The 18474-nt window shown below is 41.4% G+C and overlaps 1 protein-coding gene across 3 annotated transcripts in view; it reads right to left on the bottom strand.

Moving 5' to 3' along the window:
- nlrx1 (NLR family member X1) overlaps positions 1-18474 on the bottom strand; it is a 63043-nt gene that overhangs the window by 36246 nt on the left and 8323 nt on the right. For 2 of the 3 annotated variants that reach the window (XM_038693060.1, XM_038693061.1), the window contains exons 2-5: positions 17555-17612; positions 14467-14579; positions 9828-10221; positions 5616-5847 (exon numbers count right to left, since the gene is read on the bottom strand). In XM_038693060.1, the coding sequence (XP_038548988.1) occupies positions 5616-5847; positions 9828-10221; positions 14467-14579; positions 17555-17577 (762 nt within the window). In that variant the 5' untranslated portion in view covers positions 17578-17612. The remainder of the gene's footprint in view (positions 1-5615; positions 5848-9827; positions 10222-14466; positions 14580-17554; positions 17613-18474) is intronic. The other variant, XM_038693062.1, reaches the window with a different exon arrangement.

The following is an 18474-nucleotide window of genomic DNA, read 5'->3' on the forward strand; positions in this document are numbered from 1 at the left end:
TCATCACACAGATGCGTGTCTTATACCATCCGAATCAACAGAATCCCCCAAAGACGTAGACCTGAGGTTTATGAATGTGCGATGTAGTGGCGCGTAGTTCACAGCGCCAAATCACAACAACAGTTATCTCACAGCGCTTTTCATAAAAGAGCAGGTCTAGACCGTACTCTGTGATGAGAGTTTCTAAATGAATGGGATTCTCCGACGGTATTTGAGCTTCCATTATAGCGCCACCTTTTGGACGAATTGCCTGCTGGAGCTGCTGCCCCCGCGACCCGATCCCGGATAAGCGGATGAAGATGGATGGATGGATGCCCTCAAGATGGCGCTGTCTATAGCTGCCTCGGTGTTAGGTGCGCTCTGTTTTGTTTTGTTTTTGTGTGTTAACTCAGTTTTCAGCTGTGATTCCCAGAGCTCTTTCACTAAAGAAGAGCTCATGAACATCAGGGGAACAACTCCAGCGGATTTATTTCCCACTCGACTGAAAACTAAAGGGGACAGAGCGTTTGCTGTCAGGGCCCCGAGGCTCTGGAACAGCCTGCCCGAGGAAATCAGGTCGGCTGAGTCAGTGAACTCTTTTAAGTCCCTTCTTAAAACATACTTTTATAGGAGAGCCTTTCCCGATCTTATTTGACTTTATTTTATCCCTTTTATTTTATTCTATTTTACTAATTTTATATTTATCTGTATTTTAGTCTTTTCAATGTTTTCATGCTTTTATCTTGTATTGTTTTTTGTATTATTGTCTCTTGGGTATTATTGTCTTTACACTTGTTAAAGCACTTTGTAACTTGTTTTTGAAAAGTGCTCTACAAATAAGTATTATTATTATTATTATTATTTTCTGGCGTCATCAGTGGAATTATTGGACATTTTGGTGAAGGGCTCTCTCGTTGGCCGAATGAAGTACCGTAAGAGAGGGAAACGAGCCGGGTTGCTCGTGCACCTCTGCTGGCGGGGACTCCACACACCGCTACCGGCAATATTTCTCTCCAACGTGCGCTCACTGTGCAACAAACTGGACAAACATAAGCTACTGGTGGGGAAAAACAGAGACCTTTTTTCATCTTTTGTTATGTGCTTCACGAAGACATGGCTGTGTGGATCAATACTGGACTTCCGACTCTACAGAGCTCTCCGGCAAAACAAAAGGTGGAGGTATCTGTTCTTATATTAACAATGGCTGGTGTACCAATGTGACAGTGATTCAGCAACACTGTTCTCCTAATCTGAAATATTTTATCATTAACTGTAAATCGTTTTACTCCCTCCGTGAGTTTGCTCCATTCATTCTGGTCGGTGTTTACATTCTGCCGCACGCCAACGTGCACTAAGCACAGCGCATGCTGGCCGACCAGATACTGTGTGTGGAGCAGACAAACCCGGACTCCCTTATCATTGTTCTTGGTGACTTTAACAAAGGAAACCTCAGCCAAGAACTCCCCAAATACAGACAGTTTATTAAGTGTCCAACCTGAGAGGGGAACACTTTGGATCACTGCTACACCACAGTTAGCAGTGCCTATCACGCCGTTACACGAGCTCTACTGGGACACTCTGATCACGCCATGGTCCACCTGATTCCTGCTTACAGACAGAAATTAAAACTCCGTAAACCTGTAGTGAGGACATCAAAGAAGTGGACCAGTGAAGCTGTAGAGGACCTCCAGGCGTGTTTGGACTGCACTGACTGGGATGTTTTCAGGACTGCTACCAACAATCTGGATGAGTTTACAGAGGCTGTGACGTCCTACATCAGCTTCTGTGAGGACACCTGTATACCAATATGCACCAGGGTGAGTTATAACAATGACAAACCCTGGTTCACAGCTAAGCTCAGACAGCTGAGGTTGGAAAAGGAAGAGGCATTTAGGAGTGGGGACCGAGCCAGGTTTAAGGAGTCAAAGTACAGGTTTAGAAAGGCGGTGCGAGATGCTAAACAGCTGTATGCAGAGAGACTACAACACCAGTTCTCAAGGAATGATTCTGCTTCTGTCTGGAGAGGATTCAGACAGATCACCAGCTACAAACCTAAATCCCCACTCCATGAATGACTCACGCCTTGCCAACGAGCTGAACCAGTTTTACTGTCGCTTTGAAAGACAATGGGACAGACCTGACACCATCCCCCGTCACACCACTGCCCAGCCACAGTCCACCATCTCCTCCCCCTCTCTTACCATCCTAGAGGGGAACATCAACAGACTGTTCAGGAGGCAGAAACCTCGCAAAGCGGTGGGGCTGGACTCCCCATCCACCCTGCAGCAGCTGTCTCCGGTGTTCACAGACATTTTTAACACCTCACTGTAGTCATGCCATGTGCCAGCCTGCTTCAAAGCCTCCTCCATCATCCCTGTCCCCAAAAAACCAAGGACCACTGGACTAAACGACTTCAGACCCATCGCCCTGACCTCTGTGGTTATGAAGTCCTTTGAACGCCTTGTGCTGTCCCACCTTAAATCCATCAAACAGACCCACTCCTGGACCCCTGCAGTTCGCCTACAGAGCCAACAGGTCTGTAGATGATGCAGTAAACATGGCCCTTCACTACATCCTCCAGCACCCGGACTCCCCAGGAACCTACGCCAGGATGTTTGTGGACTGCATCACAAGCTCTCCCAGCTAAACGTGCCTGACTCCACCTGCAGGTGGATCACTGACTTCCTGACAGACAGGAAGCAGCACGTGAAGATGAAGAAAACATGTCTGATTCCAGGACCATCAGCACCGGTTCGCCTCAAGGCTGCGTTCTTTCCCCTCTGCTCTTCTCCCTGTACACCAACAGCTGCACCTCCAGTCACCAGTCCGTCAAGCTCCTGAAGTTTGTGGACGACACCACCCTCTTTGGGCTCATCTCTGGTGGGGATGAGTCTGCCTATAGGTGGGATATTGACCATCTGGTGACCTGGTGCAGCCAGAACAGTCTGAAGCTCAACGCTCTGAAGACAGTGGAGATGGTCGCAGACTTCAGGAAGAGCCCAGCCCCACCCTCCCCCATCATCCTGAGTGACTCCCCTGGCGCCACTGTGGACTCCTTCCGCTTCCTGGGCACCATCATCTCCCAGGACATCAAGTGGGAGCTGAACATCACCTCCCTCACCAAGAAGGCCCAGCAGAGGATGAACTTCCTGCGGCAGCTGAAGAAGTTCAGCCTACCAAAGACAATGATGGTGCACTTCTACACCGCCATCATTGAGTCCAACCTCACCTCCTCCATCACTATCTGGTATGCTGCTGCCTCCAGGACTCTGAGGCGAGCAGGAAAGATTGCAGCTGACACCTCCCATCCCGGCCACAAACTGTTTCAGACTCTCCCCTCAGGACCAAAACCTCTCGCCACAAAAAACAGCTTCTACCGGTCTGAAGCTAGCCTCATCAACAAGGCCCGGGACCCCCACTGACACCCCCCCCTCAAATAATACTAATAATAATCGTCTCTGCACATGTAAATATCACTTCATGACATATCATGCACAAACCTGGCACATTGTACATATTTGTTGTTCATTGTAAATTGTTGTTGTTCCATTGTTATTTTTATTTTTTTATATTGTCAGTTTTTTTTTGTCACTATTATTTTTCTCTATTCTTCTGTTATTCTTATATAACTTGCATTTGTTTATTACATATTTATATATTTCTACATCTATTTATGTCAACTATTCTGTCTACATGTAGCACCTTAACACCAAAGAAAATTCCTTGTATGTGTAAAACACTAATTGGCAATAAAACTCCTTCTGATTCTAATGTAACATGTTTTATACTTCATGTGAATCTAATCCAATTAATCTTATTTTCATATTGTATATACGTTGTGTTAACACCTTATTTTGAAAACCAGACTTTGTGATATGTGCATCTTTAACTAATTACAAGTCTGATATAATTTCATAAATTATGTTGTACGTGGTGCTCGCATAGTGTACTACTGAGATTTGTCTCTTTTCAGAAAAGACTCTCAAACTGCAACACTTGTCTTTGCAATAGAGAAACTGACAGAATAAAGTCTCTAACCCTGCCTGTTAGCTCGCATTGCTCCGTTAAAAGTGAATTTACCATACAGAATTGAATACACGTGCATTTAGCTGCTACTAGCTGACCGTGTGCTTCTCACAAACAATGGCTCCTTTTACCGCACTTCTGTCCATGTATGCCGCAAACTGAAAACACTGTCTATCAGAGCGTCCACACAAAAAAGAAGGAAGACATGGCTGGTAAAACTGTCCTCAAATAGAGTTACTAATCAGTTCAGTTCACTAAAGGAAGCCATCTCTTGTGGCTGTGTGGGGAGCAAGGCCTGTTGAAGTGTGCATTTAGAGTCGACCTCTATCGTCTGACTGATCCACCAATAGGCAAAATGTTGACCCCTTGAGACACAGCCCCCCCCCGCACGTTTTTCTGCATACTATTTTTTCATAAATTCAGATGTTTGCTACACACAAAAAGTGTCATAATCATTATAAATGAGGCCCCTGGACTTTAATAGCTCCTGTGTTTGAGCAGGTTTTCTGCTCATGTTCAAAATCTATCCCACATATCTGTGTTCTCTGACGTGAAGAAAAAAAATCCTAATATTAAGATAATAACGTCATTTAATGAGAATTCATAAAAAGTCTATCTGCCCTATAATCTGATGTGCATTACGTTATTGCTGTTAGTATCCCCTTCAGACTATTTTGAAAACAAAACTAACTGCCCACACACCCACACATGTTAACTTCAGCAGCTCTGAAAGTGCAGTTGACAGTCCCAAACAGAGCAAGGTGGCACTTCAGTTTTTATATGTTAATACTGCAAAACTACTCTAGCTACGCTAAACTAGCTCTGTTACCACTCATCACAAGCTGACTGCAACTCTCAGCGCAAGAGCAGGTTCACTTAATTACTACCCCTTACTACTCCTGTGTCACATCAGCTGGGCGGAGTTGATTCACTCCGCCAGTCGACAGTTATACATTTATTTTTCACTGCATGAGAAAATTAAAGTGTGAGAGTGTATAAAAAATATCCATTGCGTGCAGCTTTTAACCTGACGAGAAATCTTGTAACATTTAAGTCTCGTCACAACTCTGGTTACTATTGTAGAAGTCATGGAATTTAGAACAAGGCAAAGCATTCCACTGGATTTTCCTAGTGAAGGTTTCCAGGATAGTAACATTACATTAGGGTTGGGTATTGTTTAAAATTTTACGATACCAGTACCAAAACCGAAAGTAAACAATGGAAAATTATTTTGTTGGTTGCCGTTTCCGTCGATACCATAAAGGTATCGAGTAGCAATACTCATCCCTACATTACATACATTCTCAGTTTAAGAAAGGGAACCTGGTCCTCAACAGCTGGAAAGCACTTGCAAGCCTTTAGTTACCTATGTAAAGTTGAACTATTTTTTGGTTTTGTCAGATAGCCCAGCTAATAGGAATTGCGGCATTGCAACAACAATGAGTTAATTGTCTTTCTGCCCTTTAAGTAACTTTCCACATTACCAGCAAGAGTCATAGCAGCATTTTTCAATTCAGCATGACAAATACTTAATAATAGTAATTTACTTTAGTTAATATTTCAGACAAATAGATAAATGAACAGTGCAGTTATGGAAGACTGTTCCTTACCTCAGGCAGGAGGTACTTCCTCAGCAGGTTCACCACCACGACACCTGGAGGCAGCGCCTCATTAGGATCACTGCATAGCTCAGTGGCTCCAATGCGGAAATCCAGGTTCATCTTCTCCATCCCATTGAAGATGAACAGCACATCCTTGGCCTGGTTTCCCTCCCCACTCAGCATGGGGTGTTTTCTTAGGTGGAGGTACTTCCTGCCCACAAGGTCCCTTAAGGAAGCCACCCTATGTGGGAGGGGATTTGTCATTTGGTGCACCTTTGTAACAGCAATGTGATGCAGCCATCTTTGTATAAAGGATCATACCCAAATCCATGCATTTTAAACTGCCACTGTTTCTTAAGTCATACGAATTCTGTGGGCAGCCAAAGACATAAATCTTAGAACAGCAAGTAAATCAAACTAGAGAAACTATTTTGTGAAGAAATTGTGGCGTGAACGTTGTGATGTTGAAAAGCTAAAGCTAAACAGAGTTGCTGGCTTTAAAAGTTGAAACAATAAAGTATGAAAGTGTGTTTGAATGGAGTTAATAGCATTAGTTATTCAGACTTTTGACCTCAAAGCGATCCAGGTGCATGATGGTTCATGATGTCGAAAGTGAACAAAAAACATGGCTGACTGTGACAAACTGATGGTTCTTTGTCAAGTGCACACAAAATTGAACACTCAGCAGTGCCCCTGGTGTACTTATAATAACATTGGCAACATATTATTATAAATTTACGTGCAAAACAATATGATTTAGAGGTGTAATGATATAGGGCTGTAATGATTTACTGAGCAATGGTTCGGTTCAATTCTTATCATTATTATTAATATTCTTCCTATTATATTCCATCTTAGTTTATTAAAGTAGTCTAACTTGCAGGCATGATCACTCAGTCATGACTGGACCAAAATAGTCACGTGACACGCAGTTAGAAGATAATAAAATTGGTCGGTCTAATATTTATAAAAGACAGGCCCACAGCTTGCACTAACTTTAAATACAGTGTTTTCGACATATACTTTACTTGAGCGGCCCACCCAGGTATATTAGCAACTGCCAAAGTATATTTGGCAACCCACCCCCGGCGAAAGTCAGTCGCAGTCATCTCAAATGTACCTCTAGTCTGTTTATCTGTCTGGGAGTGGCGTTCCACTTTTGCTCCACGGCTACCCGCCTCCTACACACCTGTGACTCATTCAACTAATTTGGAATCTGCTATATATCTTCACTCCAGTTTTTGACAGATTGTTCCGTTTGACAGTTTGGTATTTACACCCAAGCTCTCTTTCGAGTTCACTCCATTGCTGTGTTTGCCTGAAACCTGCCTTACTCACCGCCAAACCAGATCAACTACCGCACTCACAGAGGTGCTCACACTGCCTGCCTTTCTCCGAATAAGTTTAAAGTTGGAATGGAGTTTCTACGTGAATGAATGAATTACTTGGAAAAGGTTGAAGATGAGTGGGTTGGCTCGCATTATAACTTACTTAACACAAAGTTGAAAATTTGGATTGGGATTTGACAGTTGAAATGTAAGAAAGATGTCGACATTTTTGATCTTGTATGATTTTTTTTTCTGTCCATTCATTTGAATAGGGAAGATATCCTGAAAAGCCTGTAATATTTTGGAAAGTATAAAAGTTATCAAAAATCTGAAACCCAAATGTCCTAATAGGGCAATTTATTTTGATGATTGAATGTGTTTACGGTGAAAAATGTTGGGAGTGCCAAAAAGCGCGGTGGAATTGTCTCTCATGTTCATGTCAGCGCTAGTACTGATGCCGCTGGCCAGTGGCAGGTAAAGTACTGATCTTTACTCAAGAAAAAGTACAATGCCATAAAAAGTAAAAGAAAAAAATGACAAACCTACTCAAGTAAAAGTATAATGATATATTTCATCTGTTGTTCATCTGGTTAGAAACAGCTGCAACATGGTTATTTCTAGGGAATGCAATTTGCTTTGCTGGTTGATTATCTGTAATTTAGCCATTTCTGTTTAATACAGTTATTTTACCTTTTAAATCTCTTTGAATGTATTTATAAGATCACTTTAAACTCTCACACTTGCTGCCCAGCAACTATTGTTCTCTGTATCTTTTATTATGGACATGTAGCCAACCAAACCACTTGCTTTGCAGTAGCACAGGCAGCCAAAACAATCTGATTATTCCTAAAGCATCTAAATAATCTTCGCAACGCAAAGAATTATTGTGGCAGTAACACCAGAGCAGCTCGTTGTTGAAGCAGGTAAACCTGCATACAGAGGAAGCTGTGAGTCGTGTAAAACCCAACAGGACTGTTTTATCCACCCATATTTTCTCTCTGTGCATCTCAAATTTGATTGTTTCTGTAATAAATAACAGCTGGTAGCTGCTGAGTAAAACCAAGATCAAAGCGCTTCTGCGTAACTGCACGCACACGGACTGGATGACAACTCATTTCAGTTAATGAAGCCTATTGCAGATTACGGACTGGTAAAGTTATGAAGGTATGAATGGAAAATGTAGCGAAATTAAAACTAGATTACTGGCCCAAAGAAAATACTGGAGTTTAGAGTAAAAGTAGGCTACAGTTTTAAAAAAGGAACATGAAAAGGTGCCAATTACATTTTTATTTTATTTATTTATTTTGCAAATTTGCGTTACTTGTAACAAGTTACTACCCACCCTGCTGCATGCGTCATCACTGCTGTCTTCAGCTATAAGTAACAGCAGCACAAAAGAAACTAATAGTGAGGCACTTCAACTGCCTCGATCACACTCTTTTTTTACTCCTTAACTTTTAAGTACTCCCTTTGCCTTCTGTTGCATGTTCTCTACAGGCAACATGATTTTTGTCTGCGTTTCAACCGTTTAATCTTGTCTGATGCGGAGTGTGTGATTGATTGACTAGTCACTCAAACCGGCTCAGCTATGAGTGAACTCCGAAATCACTGGAAAAAAGTGGGGGGGACAAAACATAGATTTTGAAATGTGGGAGGACATGTATAATGGCTCCTACGTGTATGTAATTTACTGCTTTTTACATTTTACAAATTAACATAAAAAACAGGCAACCTGAGAACCATCTCCCTTCTGTATAATTACAAGCAATTCATTTGTACATTAAAATCCAAAAGAATAATCTCCTCATTAATTTAAAAGAACTAGTTTGCACAACTAATTTGCTTTACCTCCTCCGTGGTCACCACTGTTTTTTCTTTGTATTGTAATTTAACTATCAAGATGTACATTAGGTGTAAATGACAGGGCTGACAATGCTGATCTTTTCCACCGCTAACTTTCACCGTCACTTTCTGCAGCTTTCACATTTGCTCACCCACACACTAAACACTTTAACGGCACCTGCCATGTAGATGTCCTTTGCAGAATGAGGAGAGGAAGCTAGCCTTGCGCTGAGTGTTACCGTGCTGAAAATCATTAACGATCATGTGAAATTTTAGCAGCAACCCCCCCCCCCCAACCACCCACACACACACACACACACACACACACACACACACACACACACACACACACACAATCTTCGGATCTACACGATTCATATGAATGACATATTTTGATTCAAAATCAAAAGAGACATGTTGGTCTTTCTAGTCTTAATAAAGGAAAAAGAAAGATCTAAAACACCCTGGGGGGGGGGGGGGGGTACATTCCAAAGCACTGCAGGAGCATTTTAATTGTAGCGTTACATGGACATAGGAAAATTAGAAGAAAGATTAAGACCTGTTTAAGATTATTTAAGACCTCAAACACAATACTTCAAGAAATTTAACACTTTTTAAGGCCTAATTTTGATTTTGAATTTTTAGACTTTTTAAGACCCCATGGAAACCCTGTACAACCAAACGGAGGTCAAAATTGTGTTTTTTCTTTTGTCCCAATCCAATCATATTTCTCATTTACCTTTTCTAATTTATGAAATCCGGTTTAGGTAAGATAAGAAAATACTTTTTCTGTAACATTTCCCATACTATTTTGTATACTCCAATACAACTATAGATTACTGTATAATATCTATGAAGGGAAGAGCGTTAGTGTGGATGTATTGTTGCAAGTGGTATTTGTATTGCCCTAATTCATTTCTAGCTTTGAGTGATTTCCATTACCATATTTTTTTCCTTCGGGTCTTAGACTGTTGGGAATGTGAAATGCAAACTCAAGATATCCAATATATGTAACTGAAAAACTCCACTGACTAAGAGAAAGACATCTTACTTTGATAGTTGGCCAAGGTCCTCACAAGAGAAAGGAATCACAAGCTTGAAGTTGTTCAGGGTGGTCCCAGTGCACCAATCCAGCACCAGCTTTCGGACCACCGTACTTTTCCCTGTTCCCACAGCCCCGTACAGCAGCACATTGAGCCCACGACACTCATTCCAGGCATCGGTGGGCTTAAACAGCTGTTCCACAGTCAAAGAGGGGCTGGAGGACGTCTGGGTTTGGAGAGGGGAGCTGAGCATTCCTGCAGTCTCCTCAGCCTTTCTTTCCAGAATCAGTGGATCCACATGCATGGTCTCTGGGCTGAAGTAACCTTTAAACTGTTTCTCCTCCCGAGGAAGGTGGCTAAACCACAGGAAGAGCTTCTTCTTGTGGATCTCTATGGGTTCCACTGTAAGAAAAAAGGGGTATATTTACATTTTGAGTGTATTACTACTTACGTATTCTCTGACATGAACGAGATAGTGGCACTCCACATCTAAATTTGGAACACTTGTGAAAGACAGATTAAAGTAGAATGGTCTAAATCAATGCAGCAGAAACAGAGATATCCTGACCTTTAGTCTCTAATAATGGTCAAGCTCCAAAACACTGGACCCGGTATTTCCCATAATGCAACCTTGCCAAGTAAACGATCATGTCTTTCAAACTCCACACCCCCAGTTTGTAAAGAAGGCTCGATTATAAAGCTAAATAAGGTTTATTTTGTCAGACTTCATAAAGCCCCCCTAGAGCCACTGATGACATAATGGGAGGAGTAGCACTTCTTGAGACTAACAAACTGACTTTGACATGAGAGTCTGACATAAGAATTCCACTTTAAAACAGAGTTTAACTATATGGTTTAGGCATGTTTCCTGAGAGGGTTAGGGTTGCAGCATTCTTGGAGCTGTGCTTGTCGTAAAGCAAAAACACAAAAGCTTCTGAATGTGTGAGGACATAAAACTAAGTTTAATACAGATTCCTCTAAATAACCTACAAACAAGACCATCAGCCAGAAATGTGCTATTGACGCCAATACTGAACGGAAGAAATATTTCTGCAAATAAATCTCATTATTGGCGGTCTAAACGTTCTCGAAAACTTACAAAACTTTGAACACAGGCCAGGCAGGTCAACAGCCAACAGGAAGTCAGCCATTTAGGATTTGGGATTTTTTGTTATCTTCGGTCTTTATTAGCGTGAGAGCTGTGGCTCTCTGTGTGGCTCTCAGTGGTGGTTTAGTTTTTTAGATGTGAACCTTAATTGACAGGTAAGTCACAGTCGTGCCTCATTGACTCCCTGGTCTAACTTCAGCCTGAGTTTTCCCCCTGTCACTAATTCTTTAACTTGCTATATCTTCCTTTCTGTTTGGAGTTTGGACACATGATGTATATTTTTATGCTCAGCTACTCAGGCTTTAACTAAAAGCTTTTTTTTAACCAAATACACTTTTTGTCTCAACAAGGGATCAAATTGTGACTCCTTCAAACTCTCCCCAAGCAGATCTTATGAATCAGACCTCCAGCAGCAGTGATAATTCCTTTCAACTTCAAACACCTGTGTGGTTTTCACTTCCCACTGACTTGCAGTGGTCAGTTTTAAATGTGTATGTTTTTAGTCTTTCTAAATGCATTAATTGTTTACATGGAATAAGTTTTTCATGAGATTAGTTGCTTTCTGTGCCTTCAACGTTCTCGAAAACTTACAAAACTTTGAACACAGGCCAGGCGGGTCAACAGCCAACAGGAAGTCGGCCATTTTGGATTTTATTTTCATATTTGGCGATCTACACACTCCGCATTTAATGAACTCCTCCTACAGAATAAGTCCGTGCAACTTCAAATTTTTGCTGTATAGTCTTATGCCATCGATAATTACATGTACAAATGGTGAGTTTTGGTCAACCAGGTCAGCCGTGGCATGAAATATCAATGATTCGCCAAGAAACAGGAAGTTGTTATAACTTAAGTGTACATGCTCACATCTCTACCAAATTTGACAGGTGTGATCACAGTCCCACCTTGACCACATCCATGTGCCATCAGTCACTGAAAGTCATGGAGCCATGCTTCATGCTGTGATATGTTTGCAATATCAACTTTCAAAACTGTCCAAGAAAAGCCTTAACACAGTGATGATGCTATTGTGAAGCTTTAGGGCTTTCAGTAAACAGTGTGTCCGTGGCGGCAAAGGTCAACACCTTGCCAAGACACAGGAAAATGTTGTATCTTCCCTGTAAATGATCAAATCTGTACCAAATTTTACACGTTTCATAAAAGTCCCACCCTGAACAGATCTACAATCTCATATTTGCTCATGGTCACACCGCCACCTACTGGCACGGTTGGGGAGTAATGGATTACATGTAATGGCGTTACGTAATCAGGATACAAAAATAAAGTAACTGCATTCCGTTAAAGTACAGAATATAAAGACATAATCAGATTACAGGTACATGCTGTAAAAATGGGGATTATACACAGGGATTACTTTAAGCACAAAGTTTCCATGAAACGGAAAGCGCAGTGCAATTTGCTGTTTACGTGTTTCCAATAAAAACACACAGCTAGTGAGGAATCTAGTCGCAGATATTGATTGCCAGTATAGCCAGTAGTTGAATGTGGTTCCGCCCCCACCCAGTCATGCAGACTCTGTGCGGATTGATTCCAGCTCCCAGTGAGTGAACACAGCAGCCGGACCCGAGCACAGACTCCGAGACAGACGGAGGCCAATCTGACCACTGGGAATACAGCAAGAAGGTGGTTTTCTTGACGGTTTGGCTCTTGTCACCACGGGGCAGAGTCAGCTAACAAGGCTGTGTTCGGTCCCGTTTATGACGTGTTCACTGGGAGGCTGTTGAGCGCAGTTTCATTCCCCGCCATGTCCCCTGGCCTGAAAACCTGCAGTGCTTGAGTAAAGGTGTAAACCTAAACACACTCTGGTGCTCCGAGTTCCCAGTATGGGCAGAGAAAGCTAATTTGACTAGTAGTTGCAGGCTAACTGAGCTAATTAGGTAATGTCAGCTAGCTAGCAACAGTTAGCTGACTTGCTACAGCAACAACGATGTTCTCCATCAAATATGATTCAGTTTCAGCAAAATCAATGAAAAAAGTTGTGCTTTCGTGCAGTAATCAGTGGGGTCTGGCCCCAGAAACACTATTTTTCAGCAGTCATAAAAATTTAAAAAGCTTTTCATTGGACACTAAATTAATGCAGGCCCTAGTGCAGGATGCTTCATCAACATTTTAAAATAGTTTTCCAGGAAATGATACACTCTAAAATGTCTTCAAAAACACCTACAAAACAACATTTTTTGTCATTGATAGGCCAGATCCTGTCGTACTGGCCCAGTGCAAGGCATCATATAAAAACATTTTAAGATCGATTTTGATTTGATGGCAATGGGACATTTTATAATTGTATGTTTCTCTAAAAATACACTGAGCAGACAGCGCATCTTGCCTTTTTTTGCGTATTTGGTATTGAAGTATGGAGGATTGATCCATAAATACAGAAATAAATAAATGCTCAATAAATAAATAAGCATCTGATTAAATGCACAAAAAATAAAGTAGATAAATAAATGTAGTCAGTAATTAAATTATCCAATGAGACATAAATGTATATATCTCTATTAATTAGCTTCTTTACTTATTCACCTTTGTAATAATTACCTTATTTATTGTCCATTATAATCTTCAACTTTATTTATTAATTACTTCTTTTTAAAATGTATTTATTTATGTGTGTTTTAATATTTTTGTCTGTTTTATTCTTCCATTGCATTTTCTACCCTATTTATTTCTACAATGGTTACGTATCTAGTCCACAACCAAACGCTCCTTCAGGAAATGGTCTCCTGAAGCAGTGGAGGCTCTGAGTGTACTGACTGGAGCGTCCTGCAGGAAGCACATGGTGAAAAAGCCTCACCCTAAAGGGAGATCCCATCTCCCACAAGAAACAGTGCTTTGAACTGCATGTAAACAGCTTGTTTTCCTTTTGTTCTCTGCGATGTCACAGCAAAATATGCATCATAATGCTCACCTAGCGACTAGTCCGACACGTCCTCATAAACACCGGTGGAAAAACACTCAGAGCTGCAGCACACAGTGACAAGACGTCTGCCTGCTGCCTCTCCTCTCCCTTCCAAACATTAGCTACCCTCCAGGCAGTCAATGGACATAAAGTTGTTACATTGATGTAGAGACAGTGCACAGTTAAAACTTTATGGATAAAAGATACATTAAATTAGAATAATTCACCACTCTTGCTCCAGTCTAGGTTGCTAAGCTGGTAAGGGGAACATATACAGCTGAACCGAAGCCGTGTTTACGGGCTTCTCACGACCCGCCCTACTCTGCTTCTGATTGGCTAGTAGTCCTTAACTAGGAACTGCGCATGTGCCACTCCCAACAAAGATCCATCACTCCATGGCTAAAACAAAGTGTTCAACACACAGGGTGAAAAGAGGAGCTGCAGCAATGTGCAGTATGACCAAAAAATGTTTTTTTGAAAATGAAACCATGTAAACCTGTTCTGGCGTAACCCCTAAATAAGATTTTGAACCTGAAAATGAGCATAATATGACCTCTTTAAGAGCAGTATGTTGTCATGGTTCTCAAATAGCAATAAAGAATCAAACTGAGTTGTGCACCTGGTCCCGAAGTGCTGGAGCAGAAGGTCCTGCAGTGAAAGTCAGTGGCTGGGTAGAATGAAACATCCACCCTCCTCTTCCACCTCCATACTCTGCATAGCTGAGTCAGCTGTCTGAAAAACACACAGATCACATCACAGATGTTGGTTCAGTTGGTATTGTTCACAATCTTGCAGATGCAAATCCACAGAGACAAGCTAATACGGTTACTTTGATCCCACGCTCAGCAACTGACTTTCCTCAGAATGTAGTTTATTGAAATGGATCCTAGGTCTGATTTGCCTAAAATTAGCCAAACTGAATTTAATTGTGTTGGTGATTTTTTTTTTTATGTCATCTTTGAATCTATAATGATTCCAAGGTATTTAAAATGAGACACCACTGTGATCTTTTCACCATGAACAAAAACATTGTGTTGTACATACACACAGTTTTGTTTACAGTCAAGTGTAAACATGAATTATTTAACCAGTTAGAAACCTTTGCCATGGCTGCAGTTAATTTGTTTGCAGCTTGTTGTTTGTTTTTTGAATGCACATATATAACAGTGTCATCAGCATACATTTGTATGTTGACAGAGGGACAGGCTAAAGCTGATGATACACAGCCAACTTTTTGAGCAATGTTGCTGGGAAATCTTGCTGGTGGCAAGTCCGACTATGTTTTGAACGGATATCGGCGGGCGGGGCGGGGCGGATGGTGGAAATTAATTGCAAAACACTGCTAGAACTCCAAAATCTTTCAACCTTTAGCTATAGATATGCTTATTTTAGTTATAGTTAATAATCTAATTTTTAATCAGAGAGCCAAATTAATAGTTAAGTACATTTTATGAGACTGAATGATATTTAATTGATTGGACCTACACAATCCGGTGTCCCTTTAAAGAATTTTAATTGCCATGGATTTTTCTTAAGGCCCGAGCACGAAACGTGTGACGTCCCTATTGAAACTGAAGGAATTTTTAGGGCCCGAGCATGAAACAAGCAACGAAATTTCTGTGGTACATGCATCATGTCCAGAAGTACAAAAAAAAAGCCTCTTGGAGCAATACCCGACACCCAACAGGAAGTCGGCCATTTTGGATTTAATGGTAATGGTTTTTAGCGATTTACACACTTTTTACTTTAACAAACTCCTCCTAGGGATTTAGTCCGATCGCAATTTTGTCTCGTTTTACGCTATGATTGGCTACTCCTAGCAGGTTGGCCATATCAACTTCAAAATTATCCCAGAAAACTCTCAACACATTGATGAAGCCATGCTGTAGAACTTGTGAGTTTGCAGTTAACTGTGTTGCGGCAGCGGCAAAGTTAACCGCTTTTCCATGACCCAGGAAGTTGTAACTTCCCTGTACATGCTCAAATCTGTAACAAACTTTACGTGCTTAATAACTGTCCCACCCCGAACACATCTACATGCTAAAATTCAGTTATACTCATAGCGCCAAGTGCTTTGTAGCGCCACAAAGGGAACACAGGAAGTGACGTTTAACAACTTCGCGCAGCGTCCAAGGCGTGTGGCAAAATCACAGCCGCACCAGCACACTCTGATTAAACCAATCTTTAGTGCAGTAAGAGTAATTAATGTAATTAAATATCAGGTGGTGGATTCTTTGGACCTGCAAATAATCTAATATAGAGGGTATGCGCATGACGTCACAGAATGCAGTTATGCTCACGGAGTGGCAGAAAGACGAGCAGCAGTGTTAGCCTGTATCAGCTAAAACACAAAAAACACAACTAAAAAGGGAAAGAGCTGGACCACTGGTTCTTTGGTAAGCAGTAAGGATCACTGTCGAGTCCAAATGCCTTTTATTAGAGCAAATAATCACTTGTTTTATTGCCGATTTGCTAAACGCAGCCATGGTAACAGATGTTTTGCCACTCAGTTCAGCGTGTTCCGGAAGGGAAAGTGACATCAACGCATACCCTCTATTCATAGTTTTCACGTGACGTCACATTCCATGAAAAACGCTCCCTTGGAGGCTGCTTTTGCGGCGTCTCTAAGAGGGGAGTCGCGGCGCGAGCCGCTAGGTTGGTCTGTTGTTTTGCCCTCCAGGTACCGCGAATGTCACGTGACTGAAAACTATGAATAGAGAGGGATTAGATATGTTATTACCGTAAAACTTTGATTAATATCCCGGGCTTTTATTTGCTAAAATCATTTAATTGACCCTGCCTAATATTTGGGACAGGCCTTTAATTCCTCTTGCACAAAACTGAAATAGGCTACTATGAAACAGTTTATTCATTTCAAACAGAACATTACCTGTATAAAAATGATCCAATAATATCAAATAAACAACATTCGTTTGATCTAGCTCCGACAGACTGCTTATGCGCTTTTATTTTGAAGGCAGCAACGTAACGAAAACAACAACAGGGTGCAGGATGAAGAGAAGGGTGGCAGAAGTTAGCAGACAGAGAGTGATGGACTTCACATGACAGTTTTCAAAACTTGGATTATTTTTAGGAAAAGCTGTTTTTATTCTTTTGATCGGTGGACCCTTACAGAGTAATGCAATATAAATAATCAAGGACCGGACACATTCAGACTTAACAAGCACTTCAAAGATAACGTGAGTCTGCACCTTGCACCTGTACCATGCAGGTTATACTGGTAAATCTCTAAGATTTAGACTTTGGGACTTGTTGTTTCCGTTAAATGAACTTAAAGATTGAATTGTGGAGAATATATTCGATCTAACGAGCAAATCCATACTGACATTGATCATGTGCTTAAACATCAATATTTGTATTAACTATCTAAGCAGCTAAAGCAGGCGTTTAATCGGGTCCTGCATTTATTTGTCAAAATGTGTTCCCACACCAGGCCAGTAAAAGGGGTAGGCGGCTACTTGGGACTCGGCTATTACCTGAAGCTTTACGCAGCGGCGCCGGCAGAAACTTTGAGTCCCATGACTGCGCAGCTGTTGTCACCACATCTCTAGGACCTAACTGTCCCATCAAAAGCTTTACATAACTCTAAAGGCTTGCAACTGTCTTGTTTCTTGTAGTTCAATACTACATCAGACAGTTTGCACATCATGGACATTTGATCTTCAGTATCAACTTTTGTCACCAACCTGTGCAGTGATCTGGGCAGCATCCTTCTGTTCTGCTGCCTTTCGGTCAGGGAGCGTTCTGTGAAAAACAGTTATCCAGTGAGACAACTTAAACAAAAGAAAATTAAAAAGGTACCCTGGAGCAATGTTTTGTTGTATTTTATGAGGATGCACATGTACATGCAAGGGCATGTGCAAGAGATGATGCACATACCTGCCAACAGTCTCACACTACTTGTTGACTGTTGGTGGCAGTAACACCAAAACAATTTAGCAAGGCAGGGCAGATGCAGACTGTTAGCTGATGTTAGACTTCAAGCACATATCTATTTTGTCCAAGGAAGACAACTGGACTGGTTGAAGATACCCAAAGATGATTCACCGCTCTACTGAGAGCCTTCTTCAGATCTGACTGACTCGCAGCTATTTAACCTCTGTGGGGTCATAGTCAAGATGATGGATACCGTTTGGTTCGTGCTCCTGGACACCTGAGGACAAGTCTGAACGACCGTCATGGGCATTCTCACAAGAGGCCAAATGTGTTTGTTTAGTTTCCTAGGAAAGTGGAAGGAAAGAATTGTAAGTGTGTATTGGCGGTAGGGCTAAAACGATTCATCAATTAAATAGATTAAATCGATTAATAAAATGAATCGACGCAAATTCTTTGCATTGATGCTTCATTTAATCCATATAACTACAGCACACTGTTTCGCACGGACATTACTGTCGCACATCGCGACAGTATGGGATTATTTCAAGCTAAAGAAAACAATAACTCTGTAATGTTTCCGTCCGTCCACCGTAAAACAAAACTTATGTCAGCACAACGCATCGATGAATTGTTGAAATAATCTATAGAAGCTTCGAATACTAAAATCAACATTAGCTACAGCCATTATTGGCGGGTATAAATGGCCTCCTTGACACCTCTTCAAACCATT

Source organism: Micropterus salmoides, unplaced genomic scaffold (assembly GCF_014851395.1).
Source record: "Micropterus salmoides isolate LMB-PRFRI ecotype aquatic unplaced genomic scaffold, ASM1485139v1 Ms_hic_scaffold_3, whole genome shotgun sequence".
Taxonomy (NCBI): domain Eukaryota; kingdom Metazoa; phylum Chordata; class Actinopteri; order Centrarchiformes; family Centrarchidae; genus Micropterus; species Micropterus salmoides.